This window comes from Muscardinus avellanarius (genome assembly GCF_963383645.1).
Source record: "Muscardinus avellanarius genome assembly, chromosome: 6".
Taxonomy (NCBI): Eukaryota; Metazoa; Chordata; class Mammalia; order Rodentia; family Gliridae; genus Muscardinus; species Muscardinus avellanarius.
This window is the reverse complement of record NC_137791.1, coordinates 58,585,245-58,608,231: the sequence shown is the minus strand read 5'-3', so window position 1 is coordinate 58,608,231 and position 22,987 is coordinate 58,585,245. Positions and strand designations below refer to the sequence as shown.

Genomic DNA, 22,987 nt, shown 5'->3' with positions numbered 1-22,987 from the left:
TACATTTTGCATGGGTTCTTAGCTAATATAGAGCCTCCAGTTTGAATCTGCCCCTAGTAGATTTGCCATTGTAAACAAATATCATTTGGATGATGTTATTAACCCTGAATTGCAGTACCCATGTACACTACCCACTGCCAACATAGCTGAGTTTTCCCTACCCACTTTCACATTCATCTATAGTACCTATTCCATATAAATAGTCACCTGCAAATAAAGTAGGGAAACATCATATAAAACATTGCAACCCCTTGTGTGCTAACCAGTTTTTATTGAGGACCTACTATGTGCAGGGCACCGTATTAAATTCTGGGAAGGTAGTGAGTCACAGTTCTCAACCTAAGACATTTGTATTCCAGTGGAGAAGACGATTCAACAGCCTGATGAGTGCTGCGGTGTTGTGGTGATGGCCCCGGGAATTCCCTGCTTTCTACTCCCTGACCACCCAGGGAGCCCAGGTGGACTCAGGCCACCTTCTAATATGCCAAAGCAACCACAAGAGTACAGCCAGCACCAGCAGCCCAGAGGGGAGCGCCTACAAGTGGTGACCCAGTGGCTTCTGTGGATGAGTGTCACTTCTAAACCCCCTGACTTTGAAACACGTTAGATGTTCACTTTCCTCAGCACCTCTGCCAATTTCCTCCCAAGCCTGCACCCCTCCCATTGCAGCTCACAGGTGAAGACCAGCCTGTGAAGTCAGAAGACATGGCTTTAAGTTCGGGTCCTGGAACTTGGCACAACTGTGGGCAAATCACTTAAGCTCTCTGGTCTTCGATGTCTGTCTTTGCAAAATAAAAACATTACGTACTGTACCTACCTCACAGGGTTGTTGTGAGAACCAAGTGAAGGTGTATGGGAAAACACTATGGAAACGGTTACTTCTTAATTATCCCCATTTTCTGTGGGTTATTCGTCCTCCCTACCAAATACTATACCCTGATTTGCCGGAAGGGTATATACGCTTACCATACCCACCCTGTGTGAGTGCATGGTACAGAGAAGACAAGTTCATGCTCTCTGGCTCTCTGGTGTCAGTGTGGGGAAGCTGATGCTTCACAGAATGACAAGGATATAATCAGAAGACCAAAGCTGGGCCCCACTGCCACACAGACATTCCACCATTGACGCACAGGGCGACTAGACTTGGACACCAGCCAGCCTCTTGATAGAAGGCTGTCCCTAAGGCCCACTGGAGAGAGCTCATTCTTGGCCCCAGAGAACAAATCATACACACACACACACACACACACACACACACACACACACACAGAGCAATGGAACAATAAGGAATGCCACCTATTTTCCCTCTTTACCCCCATGGTCAAGCCCTGGCCTGACCTTGCATTTCTGACAACTTAGTATGGTTTCTGGATTGCTAGTCTAACATCAATTCAGTCACACTGGAGTACAGTTCTAATCCATCCCAGGCTCATTTCAGTCCTGTATAGACATTCTTATAGAGCATGCAGCCACTGCTATCCAGTAATCCTTTAAAGCAAGCAAGGTCTTTCTTCTTAAAACCTACTGGCTTCTCCAAAACCCATATGGTATTAGCATATCCCTTCAGGAATAATATAAATTTCTACAAAAGGTCTTCTGAGTGAATAGGAGGCGGATGATGTACAAGAGTTCTGATAGAACTGACGTTCAGAAGCTTTGGGATAAAGTCATAAACCTAAAAGAGAAGATTTCTACTACAGTGCACTTCTCCAGTCCCTAGAACAAGCGGACAGGTTTGTAGGGAAAAAAACTCTTATTTCATATTAACACCAGTTTCTGAAACATTTTCACATGGGATGAGAAACAATTCAATTGACCTAACGTAGCACTTCAGCGAGCTGACAATTCCCCCAATGCTTTCCTAAGACTATAGTACTAAAACTATTATTTTCATACCTAAGATACAGTTAAATGTTTTAAAACAGTGTCTTCTATTATAGCTGACAGTCCCCTCTTGATTTGGGAAGGAAGCCAGAGAAACTCAGAGGACCAGCCACCCAAGGTCAAAGGCACTGAGCCAAAGGATCCAGCAAAAGGCAGGCCCACGCCAGGAGGGAAGGCTGTCGCTGGAACGACAGACCATGCAGAGGAAACGAGATGATCTGTAGGTCATGGTAGCTGAGGAAGAATAGACGCGTCCAAGTTGGGTAGCAAATTAAGATGTTGAGACAGGTATTGGGGTAGAAAGACAGAGAAGGAGATAGTCACCTGCCCCCACTTGATGTTTATGCCACAGTAGCCTTTCTTGTGAGTTGCAATATGACATCCCAGTTTCCTTTTGAAAAGTTAAAAATCCTCAGAATTAATGATGTTGCTTAATATAACCAATCAAAAATAGAAAGCCCTTCTCTACCACCCACGGACCCACTTTTTACTCTCCTTGGTTGATATAATTTTCTTATTTTGGAGATTTTTAATTTGTTCATAAATCTTTGATAAATTATTTTATCAATAAAATTTTGTCAGTAAATCATTTCCCTGCTTAAAGTCCAATTCCTTCTTTGGTAATTAACAATTTGTATTAAAAAAATAAAGTACTTGGAGTAATCATTTGTCTGCACTTGCATTCCCAAGGCTGGACAAGAGGGAGGGGATGTCTGACCACAATGTATAAGTGAGCTTGAAACAATTATAGTGAAACATCAGGCAAGGGTGGCCATGGGGACGGCGAGTGATGCACACTGCAGATTCCAGGTGAGCCTCAATCTTCCAAAAGCCACCGACAATCACACCAGGACACAGAGATTGCCCAGTGAGAGAGAGAAACACAGGATGGAAAACAAGACTGCAGCCTGCATTTTGCAGGCAGAGGTAGCTGAACATGGAGCGGAGCCCCGTAGCGAGCGGGAGTGCCATGCTTTTCAGAGAATTTGCTTTAGAAGTTTCAGCCACAGATGGAACCAAGCCAACAGACACAATGGTGGGGAGAGTGGGGAAGTTTCTGTAATTAAAGCCTGAACTCTGCACACTTTCAATCAGACTCAGAGCTCTCCAGTATTGGCAACAAAGACTGTTCTGTTTTATTTTTATTTTTATTTATTTTTTGTTCAGTGATTGTTCTAATTTAATGGGGGTAAGGCATGGATTAATATGGGAAATAAAGGAAGTCAATGCATTACAGCCCTTGGGTTAACAAGGAAGAAAATAATCTGAACAAAATCAACTGCCTAGTAAATTCCATTTGGTTGTTAATCTTTTGTGTAAGTTCAGTTCTTCTCTACTGAATCCTTCTATGGTTGGTATAAAGTCCAGAATTTATACAGAACTTTTTATGTTACCAGAGAACCTGTTAGCATAAACCAGGTGGATCCTTACTGATAATGACTACCAATATTCTAGAAAGGTCCAACCAAATGGGCAGCAATTCTTTGCTAAATACAATTCATTTCAAAATTAATGCCTATACTAGTATACAAATTAGATTAGCAAGATATAATCTCAGCAGTCCCTAGTGTAAGTATGATACCATATTTTTCATCTTATTCTCCACAAACAAAACTGATTTCTGCAAGCCAAATATTAGCAGAAGTTGTTGTAACTAGATCAAATTTTGATATCCAGTGAACTATTCTATGAAGAAACTATTAAAATCAGGTTGAACTTCTTGAAGGCATTTTTTTTTCCAGTTTATATTGATTGAGTTCCAGACAGTGTGTTAAGCAATGGACATAACAGAAGAGCAAAATCCTGGAGTTCACACTCTGGGGTCAGAGAAAGGGATTAAATAGTCATGCCAGCAAACATGTTGTTGTCAACTGAGATCAGTCCCTGAGAAAGCAATGAGAAGATGTGATAAAGACAACTGACCTAGTCTGGAAGACATCTGCAAAGAAGTAAAACTTGAGCTAGAGTAAGAACGGGAAGGAAAAGTTTGGGGACTAAAAGTGGAGAACACTTAAAACAGAAGCACCTGCAAAGCTCATCTAAGAACCAAAATGCTAATGCAGCGCTAAGAACTAAAGCAGATCCAAGTTATTGTTGCCCTGAAAGAAAAGGTAAGAAAGTAGGAGGTGAGTTATGGAACTGAATATGAACTGAGTCGTAGAGGGCTTGCCAAGAAACTTGGTCATTAGGCTGACAGACTTGGGAAGCAGCTGCCGTTTGTAAGAAGAGAAAAGTCTTAAATTTGCTTGCTTGGTTGTGTTGTGCTCTTTTGCACACATGGAGAGTGTTCACTATAGATGCATTTAAGGAACTGGGGAAATTTTTTTTTGCAGTACTGAAGATAGAACCCAGGAGTATTCTGCCTCCAAGCTACACCCCCAGCCCTATTTTTTATTCTTTATTTTGAAACAGGGTCTCACTGAGTTGCAAAGGACCTCACTAAATAGCTGAAGCTGTCAGCAAACTGCAATCCTCCTGGCTCAGCCTCCTGAATGCTGGGATTACAAGCATGCACCAGCATGCTGGGCAAACCGTCACAGAGCACCATTAATATACTTTTCTAAATTGAATATATTACCAGAACCATTACTCAGAAACTTCCACTTGAGTTATTCTGAGATGTTCATTCAAGTGTTATCCAGAATTTAGCTTTTGCAGCCTTATCATGGGTATAATATGTATAGAGATTTTGTCTTTAAGACAAATTTTAAAGCATTGCCTTAATAACAACAGTATAGGTGAAAATATTGGAAGCTTTCATGAGATTAAATGAAAGGATCATCACTATTTACTACTCTATGGGGAATGGATGCTCAGTTCAGAATGAAGAGAGGTAACAAAGGACCCGTAGAAATACAAAGATGTAGCCTGGTATGGTGGCACACACTTGTAATCCCAGTACTTGGGAGACTGAGATGACAGGAGAATTGCAGGTTCGAGACCAGGCTCAGCAATTTTGTCAGATGATCAGCAACTTAATGAAACCCTATTTCAAATAAAAAAAAATAAAATAGGGTCTGGGTGTAGCTCAAAGGTAGATTGACCCTGGGTTCAATCCCCAGAAAGAAAGAAAGAAAGAAAGAAAGAAAGAAAGAAAGAAAGAAAGAAAAGAAGAAAGAAAGAGTGAGCGTACGGATTTGGAACCACATCAGTAGCAACATTATACTGCAATCTGCCCTCCATCAACCCTTCCTTGCACCCCTGCCTTGAGAGATACCCAGTGCCTCAGCAGCCAGGCTCGAGGGCAGGAAGTGAGCTTCTCCTTGGCTTTCCCTGTAGACTAGGGTATAGGCTTATGCAATTCTGCCAAGTCAATTATCACTTGGCCATCTGTTTCCATTTTGTCAAAATTTGTTCATGTCTTTTCATTCGTTTCTGTCTTTCTAGCCAATCTCTTCATCTTGCACCTTTTTGCCTCTTGCCTTCTTTTTCCATTACTTAAATAATGTCAGTGTTCAATCTTTCTTAAAGTTTTAATATGTATTTCTAGGTTGAATTTTTTTCATCTTTCTATACCATTTTTGCTATTTCTTCATGCTCTTATATTTGTCTTTTTTTCTGCAGGAGACTACTCACTTTCTTGTGATATTTAATAGTTTATTTTTATATAATGTATATTAACTTACAGTGTGTGATATTTGTTGTAAATATTTCTTCCAGTTTGTCATTTACTTGGAACTTCTAAGACTTTTGTGTACAAAAAAGGTAATCTCGGCTTTTATGTAGTATGGTTTTCATTACTTTTTCATCGCTAGTTTTCATTACTAAAAGTAATATTAATATTATACTTTAAATCACTTATTTAATTATCAAATTAAATATTTAGTTATTTTGTGTATAGAATGCCTTATTTAACCTGATATCAGTTAAAGGCTTACTTTACCTTTACTCTTTAATCCATCTGGAATATATTTTTTCACATAGTATAAAGGGAGATTTTTTTAAATTAGGAAATAGACCTTATATATACCATCAAATATTTAAATATAAATATGTAACATGTATAGTTCATCCTATGACAATCTGATTTCTTATCTAAGGATCTACTTTTTAGAAAAACTGAGTAACAATAATTTATACTAGAAGTGATCCAGGATGCATATCCTGAGTTAGATTTCTAGATTGGACCACTCACCCACCGAATAGAAACAAACACTGCATTGCTAGTGGTAAGTGGGTTGTAATAACCCATGGCATCTATAGTGCCACTGAGAATATCATCTGAAGCAGAAGGAAGATAGTGACTGAATTTGTACATTATCTCTACTATTTGAGAGCTATTATAGCAGTGGTTGTCATTTTAAAAAAGTTGCCGGGGTGAAAGCTTGCTTTTAAGTACAGTTTCTTGGGAGAAAATAACAGGCCCAAGTCAGCCAAACATCAGGCTCCAACACAAAGTAGAATTAAGAAAACCAGCAGCCAGGCCCTAGGGCAGATAGTGAGCTTCTCCTTGGCTTTCCCTGTAGACCAGGGTGCACCTGACACCTGCATCTACCACAGCCAGAGGGCAGCACAGGCTGAAAAGCAGGCCTGGTTGTGAGAACAGCTGGGTTGCAGAGAAGCCTTACTGCACCGCCCTGGTACATTTACTAGGCTAAGTTCAAGACCCTGAGAGAAGGAATGGGAGCCTGAAGACTGAAATGAATATGTATAAGTGGATGTGCTTGGATCTTCACATTGTGCTGAACCAACTGGCCTCCTGAAGTGACTCACTCCCCATCACTCGAGAAACCAACTCCATGGCTTCAACACCACGAAGAGGCCTCATGAGAGAAAGATGACTCGCTGCCTTCACCAAGGTTCATCCACCTCTCTCATAGTTTGTAAACACAAAGTGAGGGTCAAATCTCACCATGGCCTCTTAGGGAAGTGTTATCACTGCAACTCCAGCTGATATCTTCTAACAAGAACCCAAAGGTTTGTCATAGAAGGGATCTTGAGAGGATGGACTGGTGAAGGATGTCAGTTAAGGCTGGAAAAGGCAATTTAGTAATGTAGACAGAGTCAACAATAACTTAGGATTTAATATCTCCAGATTCCTAATACTATGCTGGGATGGATTTCTTGAACTTAGGCTAAACATTGATCAGCCATATGTAAAATGGAAAGGTGAAGCTTTTGAGAAAAACAAAAAAGGCTTTAAAGGCTTAAAGAAGAGAAGTGCTGGAACTGAGTTAATACTTAAGACTGAAGCTGGGCATAGTAGTATATCCCTGTAATCCTAGTACTTGGGAAGCGAAGACAGGAGGATCACAGGTTGGAGGCCAGCCTCAGTAACTTAGTAAGACCCTGTTTCAAAATAAAAATAAAATCAAGCTGCTGTGTGGTTTATAGGTATAATGCCCCTGGACACTGGCATTGTTGAAATGTGTCCTTTCTAGGTTGAGTGGATCATCAGGAAAGTCGCCCTGAGTTGAGCTATTCAATGCCAACCAGAAATATATTATTTTGGAGTAGTAGAGACCAAGGCGTAGGTATCACTTAACTGTCAGAGGCAAAACTTATGCAATTATCATATTGGAAAGCAAACCAAAATGTAAATCTGAGGCCTAACTCCCAAAGAGCTGTACCAATATTTTCCAGGGTCACAATAGACGGGTGGTATAATAGGATGAATAGCAGACCTTCCAAAGATGTCCACATATGAATCCCCTGGAACTTTTGAACCTGTGACTTTTTATAAGCAAAAGAGATTTCCAGCTGTCATTAAATTAAGAATCTTGGCATGAAGAGATTAGCCTAGATTATCTGCATATGTGCAGACTAATCACAAACATTTTCATTAAGGAAAGAAGGAATAAGAGTCATAGAGCGGGTGGCGACAGGAGAAGCAAAGGCTGCGGGGGAACAGGGGAGGGGAGGTACTCTGCTGCTGGCTTTGAAGACAGAGAAAGGGACGATGAGTCATGACGTGCAGGTAGCCTATCAAAGCTGAAAAGAGCAAGGAATGAATTCTCCTAAGAGGCTCAAGGGAGGGCACTGTCCTAGTAACACCTTAGTTTGGGCCTAGTAAAACCGATTTCAAACCTCTAACCTCCAAAATGTAAGAAAATTGATCTGTGTGATTTTAAGCAACTATGTTTTTAGTAATTTGTTATGATGGTATATGTCAATGAAGCTAGGCTATAACACTCAATTGTTCAATCAAATATTAATCTATGGGTTGCTGTGAAGGTATTTTATACTTGTCATTAACATCTATAATGAGCTACCTTTAATTAAAAGAAAGAAGAAAAGACTGCTGTCAATAATGTTGGTGAACCTTATCCGATCAGCTGAAGGCCAGAAAAGCAAAAACTGAAGAGTCCCAGAAAACAAACAAATTCTGCCTCAAAACTGCAGCATTACTTCCTGCCTGTGATTCCAGCCTGTTGTCCTGCTATAGGGATTTCAGATCCACCAGCTTCCACAATCACATCAGCCAATTCCTTTAAATAAATGTGCAGTAATCCCATTTTATTCATGTTTTTGTGTGATACTGGGGATGGAATCCAGGGGCTTTCTACCTCCAGGCTACACTTCCACCTATTTTATATTTTATTTGGAAACAGGGTCTCACTAAGTTGCTGAGAGCCTCACTCAGTAGCTGAGGCTGGCTTCGAACCTGCGCGATCCTCCTGTCTCAGCCTCCCAAGCGCGGGGATTACAAGTGTGCGCCACCATGCCTGGCCCTAATCATGGTTTTATGCTCCATCATTCCTAATACCCTACACTCTACCATGATCTAAATATATTACATGGAAAATTCCAGAAATAAACAGTTTGTAAGTCTTAAAATGTGCACTATTCTTAATAGTGTGATTAAATCTCCCAGGGGCCAGCTCCTTTCTGCCTGGATCATCACTTTGTCCTGTGGTGTATCCACGTTCTATATGCTACTAGCCCATTAGTCACTTAGTAGCTATCTGGTTTATCAAGTCAACTACCTCAGTATTTCAGTGCTGTGTTCAGGTAACTTTTATTTCACTTAATAATGGCTCCAAAGCACAAGTATTAATGAAAGGAGGTGTCGGCATGTAAGAAAAGATAGTTTAACTCTGCTATGTAGCTGCCCTGCAGGGTGTAGAAAGAAAAACATCATATATGTAGGATTCAGTACTACCTATGGTTTTCAGACATCCTTTGAAAGCCTTGGAATATATCTGTCATGGATAAGGGGGGGCTTATCATATTTAAAAATCTCCTATTGGGTCCGGTCCGCCAGGCCCCAACCCTGGGCGGGTGGCAGGCGGTGGCGGGGCACCCTTAGGTGACCTCCTCCCCACCCAGAAGGACCCTGAGGTCCAAGCCGCCAGGCCCCGACACTGGGCGCGTGGACTGGCATGGGCAGGGCACCCTTAGGTGACCCCCACCCCACACACCTGAAATGAAAAAAAGTTTTCATCGTTACCGAGTGCCTGATCCCACATCCTCCCCAAACCACACATACTCTCTTCTCTTATTAAAAAAAAAAAAAGGGGGGGGAAAGAAAAAGGAAAAATATTTGAGAGGGGTTAAGATGGCCGAGGCGGCAGCTAGAATATTGGAGATGCAGACAAAACATATACATCTGACCTGGAACTTTTGGAAAAATTCCCTGGAAGGAGGACTGAGGCTTCTCTACATCTTTAAGAATCCTGGGTATCACCTGTAAGGAGAGAGTCTAGCAGAGACCTAGGAGAAGACAGTGGCAGCAGCAGTGGCTGAGATAGCGGTGGAGACTTGTATTTGGGAGAGGCAGAGATCCAACCCACCCTGATCCTCTGAAAAAATTACCCCAAAGGTCGAATGCTACCATCATGCGTGCTTAGGAACACTGGACATTATGAAGTATGGGAAAAGAGCTTGGGAAAGATTTGAAATGGTGGAGACAGTCGCATTGGCAGCAGCAAGTAATCAGGGGAGGCAGAAATCTGACGTAATACACCTGGAACTTTTGAAGAAATTACCTCAGAGGCAGAATACTACCACCACGCACCCTTGGGAACGTGGGACAACCTGCTGGGTGAAAAGGGGGCTCAGATCGGAGTCTGCTGTGAGGCAAGGCAGGTGATGGGGCTTCTGAGGCCAGGATCGGAGCCTGCCAAGGGTTTAGGCCAGTGCCGGGGCCAGCAAGGCCAAAATCAGAGCCTGCCATGAGACAAGGCTGGAGCTGGGGCCTCCGAGGTCGGGATCGGAGCCAGCTGATGCGTTAGGCCAGTGCCGGAGCCAGCAAAGCCGGGATTGAAGCCTGTCACGAGGCAAGGCCGGTGCTGAGACCTCCGAGGCTGGGATAGGAGCCTGCCGAGAGGTTAGGCCAATGCCGGGGCCATTGAGGCCGGGATTGGAGCCTGCTGTGAGGCAAGGCCAGTGCCGGGGCCTACAAGGTCTGGATAGGAGCCTGCCGAGGGGTTAGACCAGTGCCAGGGCCAGCGAGGCCAGAATTGGAGCCTGCCTTGAGGTACGGCTGGTGCTAGGGCCTCCAAGGCCGGGACTAGAGCCTGCTGAGGGGTGAGGTCAGTGCCGGGGCCAACAAGGCCGGGTTCAGAGCCTGCCATGAGGCAAGGCCGCTACTGAGGCCTCCGAGGCAGGGATCAGCGCCAGCCGAGGGTTTAGGCTGGTGCCGGGGCCAGCAAGGTCAGGGTTGGAGCCTGCCGTGAGGCAAGACCGGTGCTGGGACCTCCGAGGCTAGGATCGGACTCTGCCGAGGGGTAAGGCCAGTGCCAGGGTCAGCGAGGCTGGGATTGGAGCCTGCTGTGAGGCAAGGCCGGTGCTGGGGTTCCCGAGGTCTGGATAGGAGCCTGCCGAGGGGTTAGGCCGGTGCCGGGGTCAGCGAGGCCGGGATTGGAGCCTGTTGTGAGGCTAGGCCAGTGCCAGGGCTAGCGAGGCTGGGATCAGAGCCTGCCATGAGGCAAGGCCAGTGCTGAGGCCTCCAAGGCCGGGATCGGAGTCTGCCGAGGGGTTAGGCCAGTGCTGGGGCCGTCAAGAGTGGGATCGGAACTTGCAATGCGACATGCACATAGAAATAGCACAGAAAATAAATTCCAGATGCTTCCCCTAATTAGCAAAAACTAGGAGGAAAGGGGTAACAGGAGGAGGTCGAGTAGTAGAAAGGGCCCTATTGAGAAGCTACTAAGGTGACCAATCAGAGGGGAGGGGATGGGGAAGGATGGAATCTCTTTAAAACTCATGAGGTGCATAAACAAATATATCAAAGATAATTACCAATTAAGCATGGGATCTATGGAGGGGGAGGGAATGGGATGGGGATTGGATGAGGGGATGGGGAAGGATGGAATCTCTTTAAAACTCATGAGGTGTATAAACAAATATATCAAAGATAATTACCAATTAAGCATGGGATGGATGGAGGGGGAGGGAATGGGATGGGGATTGGATGAGGGCTTCTTGGATGATATGTGCTTGTATATCTTCTCAAGTCTTGTATTCCAAAGTGATGTATGATTAATATATACACACACACACACACACACACACACACACACACACACTATATATATATATATATATATATATATATATATATATATAGTCTCCTATTGGTAGCTGGGCATGGTGGCTCACTCTTGTAATCCCAGCTCTTGGGAGGCTGAGACAGGAGGATTGCACAGGTTTGAAGCCAGCCTCAGCTACTTAGTGAGGCTCTCAGCAACTTAGTGAGACCCTGTTTCCAAATAAAGCATAAAAAAATGGGTCTTGGAATATAGCCCGGAGGTAGAAAACCTCTGGGTTCCATCCTCAATACCACACACACAAAAATTTAAATCTCCTACTGATTTTGCTTACTCAAATAGTCCTGACTGAAACATTTGTTATAGTACCAGTAGCAAACAAATATAGGTAGTTTAAAAGGATATTGTTTTAGTTATATAGCCAAAAACTGTATAAATAAACCAATAGTGGGTAGGACAAATAGCCATCACATGCAAACACAAAGCAAACCACCTCACTAACATTTCCCTAGTTTCTACACTTCAACCAGCCAATCAATGATAAGGGGTTACCGAGACTCCTTAGAAATTCCTCCAATCCTTTTATAAAAAATAGACCTACAAATTGTTACCAGGATATACCTGGGAAATAGAAATACAAAAATATAAAAGGGTTTTACAATTTTTCAACCTTTCTTTTATATTTATTTTGATGTATATAATATTACAATACACTAATAAAAATATATTGTAATATTATATACATCATAATAAATTTCAAAGTGATAGGGCCATACATGCACATGGCACTTGATGAGCTTCCCCTTGGACTTAAAGGGCTTTTAGATAGAGCGTGTCAGCTGCCACCGATACCAGGAAAACCAAAATGCTTTCATGAATCTTTTGTTACAGTGAGAGGATGTGAAGACCCAGAGATAGACTCCACCAAGCTTACCTGACAGGGTTCCAGTGCATACAAAGACTACTGCCATTTTCTCACTCCCTGTACACATCAGTTAGGTGGCTCTTATGCTTTAGATGTCTCCCAAGGCTGTGTGTTGGCAGCTTGATCCTCACTGTGGCAATATGGAATCTTTAAGAAATGGGGCTTAGTGAGAGGTCCTAAGACTATTGTGAATGTTCTCAGAAGATATTAAGGAACCTTTTGTGGGACCCTGAGTAACTCCTCCCTAGAGAACGGTGCTATAAAAGAGCCCCTCGAGAGTTTGCCTTCTTGTGTTGTCACGTGATCTCTTCCTCTTGCACATGTTCCCACTCCTGTGATGCTGCCCACCATGAGGTCCTCACAGAGCCAAGCCAATGCCTGTGCCATGCCAACAACCCTCCAGAACTGGGAGCAAAAAATCCTTTTCCTTATAAAGGAGCAAGCATTGGGCATTTTATAGTAACAGAAAACTAACCAATACAGATGGATATGTTTAGAAGCTGTCAGAAACTATTTGCTCCTAATTACTGAATTAAAAACTATAATGGTAAAAGTAAAGCAAAAGCTTATGAAGTGTACCCCTCCAAATCATTAAATCAGAAAACAATATCACATACAGATACAGAGATTTGGTATTACTGTTAAAAATGTGTTCCACTAGCTGGATATAGTGGTGCATGCCTATAATCCCAGTTCTTGGAAGGCTGAGACAGGAGGATTGCAGGTTCAAAGGGATCAACAACTTAGACCCTATTTTGAAATAAAAATAAAGAGCTGGAGGTATAGCTCAAAGGTAGAATTACCCCTGGGTTCAATCCCCTGTCCAAAACAAACAAACAAACAAAAATGCCAGGTGTGGTGGCACATGCTTGTAATCCCCACGCTTGGGAGGCGGAGACAGGAGGATAGCACAGTTTCAAAGCCAGCCTTGCTGGCTTAAGAGACCCTGTCTCCAAAAATAAAATAGGTCTGGGAGTGTAGCCCAGAGGTAGAAGGGCTCCCAGGAACCCCAGTACCACCAAAAAAAAAAAATTAATTATGTATACCACTAAAGATTTTAGGAAGAGTGGCCTCCATCATGTGCCTATTTAATTTTCCAGTCTGATTTCTGCAAATGGCAGATGACTATAGACTATTAGGAACTTAGCTTGACTATTGCTATACTTAGTATGCAGCAATTGAACTGGTGAATTTATGAGAACCGACAATTAGAAGCAGTTCACACTCACTTGGAATGACCAACAGGATGCATTTTTTATCTTGACCAAAGACTATGTTAACATTCTTTCCCAACGCAGTTCTTGTGATAAAGGGACCTTGACCTTCTGAACCTTCTGTAGAACATCTTAGTGATCCATTCTACCAATGACATTGTTTTAACTGTACCTGTAAGTAAAATGTAGACTTGTAAGGAATACTCTTGTGATACACCAAAGAGTGGAAGATTTGTCCTACAAAGTTCCAGGATCTTGCCAAATTGGTGATATTTTCAGAATTCTATGAATTTGTGACATGTGAAGACACTCTCAAAGAAAGAAACAAGTCATTCCTGCCTGCATCTTTTCCCACTAAGTAAAGGATGATGCCTTGGATTTTGGAGAGAATGCATGCTATATTTAGGAAAACACCTCTGCCTCATATGGCAACTAGTTTTGAATGTGGATTTGCAGCAGATTTAAGCCACGGAACAAGCATCCCTGTCACTTAGATAATGTGGGCCAGCAGATTTTATAGTGCTAGAGATAGATCTAGAATATAAGGATGTCATGTTCAGTCTTCTACATGCTTCCATAGAATAGTCATAGCAAAGACCCACAAGGTCTTGAAGCAAAGTAATGCCATCTGTAGCAGAGAGCTAATCACTGTTCCCAGTGTAGATCCTGGCAAGCTACTGAACCTGCATAGAAACTGAATCTTCAACTAAGAGACATTCAGTGACTGCAACTGGAGCTATTCACCCTGATCTGGATATCACACCAAGTCATAAATTTGATGAGGGGGGCAAAATAGCAATTCTTCATATTATGACAGTGTTACATTCTAGATCCTACCAAGCTTATCCAGAGAATGTAAGTAAGTTACACAAATAGCTGTCCCAGACCCTTACACTACTTTCTTAGTTACATCAATTTCTCATTTTTAGTGAACTAACAGAAGAGGGACACAAAGAAAAACTCAGGCTTGGTTCAGGTAAAGTGACTTCACTATTTGCAAGGAGAGAATAGCCCCTTTTACACTCCAGTCTGTCTCAGAGGGGACCCTGCAAGACAGTGTTGGGGGGACACCTGCTTGGTTCACTTCGTTATCAGCTTCCTATGAAGAGAAATAGCCTGAGACACGAAAACACATAAATACCTGGGCAATGGCTAGTTAATCAGGAACCTGGAAGAATACTGGAACAGTGAGGACAAGGAAACATGATGAACAATTATATAGAAGCACTGTTACGGTCTGGTGCCTCTAGTAACAAGAAAAAAGAGCCTAGAAAATATCCATTGATGTAGCAACATGGATATTTACACCACTAAACAGACATTAGCAAGTGAGACCCTGGACTTATTATTTTGTTGGCATATAGACTTTAAAAAGTGATATAGAAAATGTTAATAATGCAGACTAAACTTCAAAGTGTGTCACCGTCTGTAGCTATTACATTATGTATGATACATGTTTGTTTTTGCATTCTTGTGGTGTCATTTAACTTAATGTGGGATTACTTACATATTGTATAAACAGGTTATCTCAAAAGCTTAATTCAAATCTGATTTACATTTTTCTTTGTCTAAGAATACTTCATAAGGGATGTTTATTTTATAATTCATGAAAATAAGAATCACATAATATCAGGGCCTTCTGCTCTAACAGATGCTAAGCTTAATCAGTGATACCAAGGGGTGACAGGCTGACATCTCCAATGTAAAGTTTTCCAACAAAATTTGATGTAATTATTTCATTCCTTGTTACCCATTGCCTTGACAAAGTTTTTTGAGTTGCAAAATGCTTATTTTTCTAACTCTTTTCTTTCTTCTTCCTTCATACTGGGGTTGAAATTCAGGGGCATTCTACCTCTGAGCTACATTCCCAGCCCTATTTTTTTATTCTTTATTTTGAAACTGGGTCTCACTGAGTTGCAAAGGGCCTCACTAAGTAGCTGAGGCTGTCCGTGAACTGCGATCCTCCTGTCTCAGCCTCTCAAATGTTGGGATTACAAGCGCGCACCACCACACCTGGCTTATATGTGATTATTTTTAAAAGACATTTTTCATCAAGAAAGGCTATTTGATTACTGTGAAATACAGTTCATATAGTAATTACAGAATAAATGCTAATTCTTAAGCATAATTTCCCAATGTTAAGATAAAGCTACAGCTAATTAAAAAAAACAATACTTCTTTGTTATTTGTTAATGTTTGTGCCTGACCCAAGATATTGTTTAGAATTCATCATGACTTGAAAATTCTTATTTAAAATAACCTGTAAGATACTGAATTTCAAACTATTATTAATTTTTGTACCTCTTAAGTAATATTGGTGATTTTGTTAGAATATTTGTCAAAACCAGAGAATTCTGCCTGGCATAGTGATGCACATTTGAAATCCCAGTACTTGGGAGGCTGAGACAAGAGGCCACAGGTTCACAGTCAGCTTCAGCAACTTAGGCCCTGTGCAACATAATGAGAACCTGTTTGAAAATAAACAATAAAAACAGGCTAGGGATATACCTTAGAGGTAGAATGCCCTTGAATTCAATACCCAGTACTACAAAAAAAAAAAAATCTGAGAATTAACAGACCCATCAGATACTTTACTGTGAATGGGCAGAGCAAATTTTACCTTAAACTTTTAGCAGTAACTCTAGGCCTCAACATGCTGGGTATAATGAATGCTTGGGTTAACTTGAACTAGGAACTCTAGATATATAAAGAACAAAATGAGCATGCCTGTTTTATTTGTTTATTCGCTCTTCGTCCTGAGACAATCTCAAACCTACAGAAAGGTTGCAAATACAGGACAAAAAACTGTTTTACAAAACCATTAGTAAGCTGCTCCATTATCCCTGAATATTCAGTGACTATTCCCTAAAACAGAGGTCATTCTCTTATATAACCACAACAAAGTCATCAAAACCAATAAATTAATTTTAACATTTATTTTTCATGCAACATTCAAGTCTTGACAATTGTCCCAGTGATATTCCTTGTGAAAAAAAGGACCCATATTAGAACAAGGCATCAGAGCCAAGTGTGGTGGTGCATGCTTGTAATCCCAGCATTTGGGAAGCTGAGATGGAGGATCGCGGTTCGCGGACAGCCTCAGCTACTTAGTGAGGCCCTCTGCAATTCAGTGAGACCCTGTTTCAAAATAAAGAATAAAAAATTGGGCAGGGGGTTAATCAGATTTGTAATGATGCCTCTATCCTACTGTAACCTGGGATACAGTCTCTGAGTTTTTCTTTGCCTTTTATAATCTTGACACTTGTAAAGAATATAGGCTACTTATTTTCTAAACATCTCTCAGTCTGGATTGCCTTGATATTTTATCTTGATCAATCAGAAGAAGAAATAGGCATCTTTGGTCAGAAGGTCATGGTAGTGATGCTGTTCTTTGCATCCTAACAAATGGCCCATTAATTCATTTTGTCTCATTGGTGGTGATGTTAATTTTGATTACTTAATTAGATTGATGTTCGCCTATGCCTTTTCAGAGTCAGTCTTTCATTAGTAATCAATGTGAATTTTGGAACCAATAAGTATTTGTTGTACCTTCAATGTATTTATTCTGCTTATATTGATAAGGATTTATGGATTCCTTTATTTCAAATAGGAGGTCATCTGTCACTACTACTACTACTACTATTATTATTATTATTATTATTATCATTATCATCATCATCATCATTATCATCATCATCATCATTATCATCATCATCATCATCATCATTATTTTGGTACTGGGGATGGAACCCAGGGGCATTCTACCTCAGAGCTATATCCCTAGCCTGATTTTTTATTCTTTATTTTGAAACAGGGTCTCACTGAGTTGCAAAGAGCTTCACTAAGTAGTTGAGGCTGTCCACAATCTGATCCGCGATCCTCTGGTCTCAGCCTCCCTAATGCTGGGATTACAACCAGCTTCTCTCTCATTATTTTGATATTTATATTATTTTATCTGCTGTCAGTAGAAGCTGCTTCAAGAAGGATTGTATGGTCTTTTGACATGTTTTCATCATTCACTGGGCACTTACTTGTTTCTGACACAATGTTTCAGGAGCTTCTTGTGTTTGGGGTTTTTTGTTTTTGTCTTTTCTGTCCCATCCCTGGGACATGGTCTAAGGACCATGTCATCTTTTGGTGGAGAACTTCATTTGGAAACTGAAATCTATGAATTAGATATGCTTATTTCTGGTGTCAGGCTCTGAGGGTGAAAAGAGTAGATCGAGGGATGTACACAACATGCCACATTTATATCTGTGTTTATTCCACTATCATTTATTCACATAGATTGAAAATGATGAGTTTATATCAGAATCTCCAGATTTAATCCAATTCTACAGTTGCTTCCATTTCCATATTCATAATCTTCTTCTCTGATTGAGAGAACCTATTCTCATTATCCTCAAATATTCATTTCTTTCATCAACTCTTCTGTAGGTTACTAACTTGGCACCCACACAAAAAGAAGCTCTCAGCTTGGGCTGTGCCATCCAGACCCCAGGAACACTTTCTCCACTTGGTGTTCCAACATACCATGTCACAAGCCCTCATGGGCTCCAATTCCTCAGGTTCCAATCCCTGTGTCCCCTTCCCCATCTCAGATGCCTAGCTCCCTCAGTCCTGCCTAAGAAGAGAAGGAGGAAAAAGAAAATGAAGGGAGGGGGAAATGCTCCCTTTTTATTTATTGTGGCCAAATAAATACATTTCACCACAATTAGAAAAACTCTTACAGTCCTTTATATTACTGGGGCACTCTAATTTACTCACCCAGAGATTTGCTTTAAAACCAGTAATAATACTAATGACTATCTGCGAAACTGGCCAGTTAGGATTATGTGTTTTATGTATTCAGCAAATATTTGACTGCAGCCTTCAAAGCTATCATTTTTTAGTTACAAAGTTGAATTTAAAATACAAAATTTAAAAATGGAAGGATTCAGCTGGGCGTGGTGGTGCACACTTGAAATCCCTAGTACTTGGGAGGCTGAGACAGGAGGATCACCGGTTCACAGCCAGCCTCAACTACTTAATGAGGCCCTCAGCAACTCAGTGAGACCCTGTCTCAAAATTTTAAAAAGGGGGGCAGAAGGATGTAGCTCAGAGGTAGAATGCCTCTGCATTCAATCCCCAGTGCCAATTATATACAAAAAGAATTGAAAGATTCAAGTCCAAGGGAAACTTGAAAACCCCACACATTTGGTAGTGACAGTATATGAAAGAATCCCAAGAGTAACTTTCAACTGATTCAGTGGGAAATCAGTGTCTGAGGACAAAAACGCAGTGATTTGAGGCCTTCTGCAATTTAGCAAGACCCAGTTTAAGAATAAAAAATAAAATAGGGGCTGAGGGTGTAGCTCAGAGGTAGAATGCCTCTGGGTTCAACCCCCCCTCCCCAAAATAGCAAGATTGAAATTTCTGGGCTCTTACACTGATGTATGTGTGTGTGTGTGTGTGTGTGTGTGTGTGTGTGTACACACACACACACACACACACACACACATATGCACAAACTGAGTAAACATTTTTCTGAAACTTTTTTGGTACCCACAGCTACTACTAGCAGTTAGTTTTAGGTAGGGCATTTTATATGATAGCGCTATTTGTAGCAGCAGTATCATTAGTTGATTTCAAGGTACTCAGTCCACGCACCAAAATATGGGAGAATTTTGTGTCCCCTCCCCTCACAATCTCCAAGACAGAAGATGACTTTTTCTATATTCTCAAATGGTTTCCAAGTAGGTTTGGATTTTTCTGGCTTTGCCTGTCTTCCATTTAGCATATTTATTTCAGCAGAGTCTAAACACTCATTTAGAAACCTAAGCGTTCTGGCTTTTAAGGTTAGAAGGCCCTTACACACCAGCAAATCATTATTTTTTCACACAACTGAAAAAGAAACAAGTGAAGAATAATGTATTAAGTATAATTTTCCCACTCTTGTACCTTTCCCTATCTTTATGGGATATCTATATCGTGTGTGTGTGTGTGTGTGTGTGTGTGTGTGTGTGTGTGTGTTCCTGTCTTGTCGCTGAAATTCTTCTGTCCAAGGAGTTCTAGATGGCAGGTTGGATCAAGCCCCCGCGAATAGGCTTGACAATACCATTCAGCTGCCTCTGGACTCCTTAAAAAGGTCCCAGGGATCCATCTCTGCTGGCTTTTCTTTTCACCACCTTTCCCAGAGAAATCAACTCCTTGCCGGACCACAGCCACCTAGAAAGTCGAAAGCAGCAGGCAGACCAGCCAGAGGGACCGGTCCAGCTCGGAGCCGGGGCCCAGGCCGGGGCGCGCCAGGCTCGGAGCTCCTGATTGGCTGCGCTTCCGCGGTGGGCGGAGCCCGGGGAGCCCGCGCTCTCCCCGAGCCAGCGCCGCGGCCTCGCCGCAGACCTCCCGGGGTTTACGCCGGGGAGAACACGCCCTTACTAAACCCAGGGGAGAAGCGGGTCGGGCTGTGGTCTCTAGGTGTTTGCCGAAGAATCTCGCGCGGTAGTAGGTAGTTAAAGCGAGGGCTCCCGAGGTAGAAGGGAAAATCACTGTGATCTGTTCGAGAGCGTTCAGAACTGAAGGCGGCGCGGGCACCTTTCATTTTCATGTGAGCACCCTTAAGGAGTCCTACTATGAGGGTGTTGAAACTCTATCCGCGACACTGTACGGTAGCCCTGCCCTAAAATTACACTCTGCGCAGAGCTCTCTGCAGAAAACAATCCAAGCCTTACTGGCAGCAAGCAGGGTGCTGGGGAACCGACCCGAGGAGGACTGGGGACCTGGAACTTGGCGTACCGTGACGTACCCCAGCCCTACCGTCCACTGAGAAAAAGATTACGGAACAAAGACGAACTCGATCTGAAGACATGAAAAGACGTGGTAAAATTAAGAAGCATATTCTGAGACAGTGACGCGTTTTCCTTTTTTTTTTTTTTTTTTTTTCGGTACTGGGGATGGACCCCAGGGGGGCATCCTACACGCCCAGCCCTATATTTTATTCTTTATTTAGAAACATGGGCTCACTAAGTTGCAGAGGGCCTCACTATCCTTTTTTTAAAAAAATTCCAACAGAGATTTTAAGTGAGGGACGTCATTTAGCAGTTATACACCAATGAACATATAAATGATGAGCGATTTATACTCGGGTGTCTGTACGCCTACAGCCCACTGCATAAGAGACACTCCAGACGCGCGGGGCGGGGCGGTGGGAGCGGGTGCTGGCTGGGAGACCCCCCAGGGGCAGCAGCCCAGGGAGCGCGTCCCACCCCCGGCCCGCCGCGGGCCGGTGACACCGCGGGGCTCGGGTTGCAGCCCTGCAGTTAACAGAAGACTCGCGAACTTAACAGGGAAGAAGGGGAAAAAAAGAGAGAGAGAGAGAGAGAGTGCGGGCGCCCGAGTCTCTACTCACAGGAACTTTTCTCTGGGTGTAAAAAGTCCTTGATTGGCTGCCCGCACGCGCCCGCCCGGGCCTCCATTGGCTGAGCGGACACGCGACCGGCGCGAGGAGGGGGCTGGGGGCGGGCGGGGGGGGGGCGCGCCGGCGCGTGCCGCTTTTAAAGGGGCGCAGCGCCTTCAGCAACCGGAGAAGCTTCGTTGCACGCGACCAGTCGTGTGATCTCCGAGTGAGTGGGGGAGGGTCGAAGAGGAAGGGGGAGGAAAAAAATAAGACGGTGCGGAAGAGACCCAGGCAGGGGTTTGGGGTTCTGGGGGTTTTGGTTGGGGTTGGGGTTGAGCTGGGTTGCCAGTGCCTTCTCCAACACAGCACCTCGGTCTGAGCCTTTGCGTGCAATGTCCCGCCTGCTGCACGCAGAAGAGTGGGCTGAAGTGAAGGAGTTGGGCGACCACCACCGCCATCCCCAGCCTCACCACCTCCCGCCACCGCCGCCGCCGCCACCTGCCACGCTGCAGGCCCGAGAGCATCCCGCCTACCCGGCCGAGCTGTCCCTCCTGGACGGCACCGACCCACGCGCCTGGCTGGCTCCCGCTTTGCAGGGCATCTGCACGGCTCGCGCCGCCCAGTATCTGCTGCATTCCCCGGAGCCGGGCGCCTCCGAGGCCGCGGCGCCCCCGGACGAGGCGGACGGCCGCGGGGAGCTGGCGAGGAGAAGCGGCGGCGGCGCGGGCCTCAGCAAGAGCCCGGGGCCCGTGAAAGTGCGGGAACAGTTGTGCAAGCTGAAAGGCGGGGTGGTGGTGGACGAGCTGGGCTGCAGCCGCCAGCGAGCCCCGTCCAGCAAACAGGTGAACGGGGTGCAGAAGCAGCGGCGGCTGGCGGCCAACGCCCGGGAGCGGCGCAGGATGCACGGGCTGAACCACGCCTTCGACCAGCTGCGCAACGTTATCCCGTCCTTCAACAACGACAAGAAGCTGTCCAAATACGAGACCCTGCAGATGGCTCAGATCTACATCAACGCCTTGTCCGATCTGCTGCAGACGCCCAGCGGCGGGGAGCAGCCCTCGCCACCGCCGGCCGCCTGCAAAAGCGACCACCACCACCACCTGCGCGCCGCCGCCGCCTACGAGGGCGGCGTGGGCACCGCGGCGGCCGCGGGGGCTCAGACGACCGGGGCCGGGGGCCAGCGACCCTCCCCGCCCGGGGGCTGCCGGACTCGCTTCTCCGCGCCGGGCTCCGCGGGAGGCTACTCGGTGCAGCTGGACGCTTTGCACTTCTCGACTTTCGAGGACAGCGCCCTGACGGCGATGATGGCGCAAAAGAACTTGTCGCCTTCGCTGCCCGGGGGCATCCTACAGCCGGTGCAGGAGGAGAACAGCAAAACCTCGCCGCGGTCTCACAGAAGCGACGGGGAGTTCTCGCCCCACTCCCATTACAGTGACTCGGACGAGGCTAGTTAGGAAGGCGCGGGACCCTGAACACTGGCACAGACGCCGACCTGCCCATGCCCAGCGGGCGCGGGGAGCCCCGCGGTTCAAGATCCCCGCACCCTTTGGTTTTTGTTTTGCAATGGTCGTTGTTTAGCAACGACTTGGCTTCAGATGGCAGCTACATTCGATGGTTTTTGCAAAAGGCCGCCGCTGTTCCAAATTTCCTGTGGTCCGTACTGTTTGATGAGAACTTACTGTTAAAGTTTTTGCCTTTCTCCCCACCTTCGGCTCCCCCTGTAGATAGATATGATATAATTGTATGTACCCAGATGTGGCATCGTTATTACAATCCCTGCTGCCAATCCGCTGCTGAAACGTCGCATCTTCTATGTCGCTGGTTTGGGTTTAATTTATTTCATGCCCGGGGCGTCCATTCCTGTGCGTTGCGCGCACTCACGTAGGGGATAGGTGGTCTTCCGAAGTTGTTTCCCAAAATGCATAAGGAAACGCAAAGTCAGTGCTTCCAGAGTGAATAACTTTTGACTGTGAAATTGTTCAAAAACAGGAACCTTTAAGGGTTTGTCTACTGTAGAAGCATACCCAATTATGTATATCTGGTAGAGAAAACGTTGGCGTCCTTTAGGAAACAGCGCACGCACTTTATCAGTCGCTGCTACTGCGACTACAGGAGAAATTCAGCTGCCAATTGCAGACCAGTTTTTTTTTTTTTAAAC

At 44.1% G+C, this 22,987-nt stretch overlaps 1 protein-coding gene across 1 annotated transcript; it reads left to right on the top strand.

Moving 5' to 3' along the window:
- Window positions 1-21,221: 21,221 nt before the first annotated feature.
- ATOH1 (atonal bHLH transcription factor 1) lies at window positions 21,222-22,283 on the top strand (the record flags this gene model as incomplete). The annotated part of the gene is made up of 1 exon (XM_080697331.1): window positions 21,222-22,283. One exon carries the CDS (start codon window positions 21,222-21,224, stop codon window positions 22,281-22,283), a length of 1,062 nt encoding a protein of 353 aa, XP_080553457.1.
- Between the last annotated feature and the right edge of the window lie 704 nt (window positions 22,284-22,987).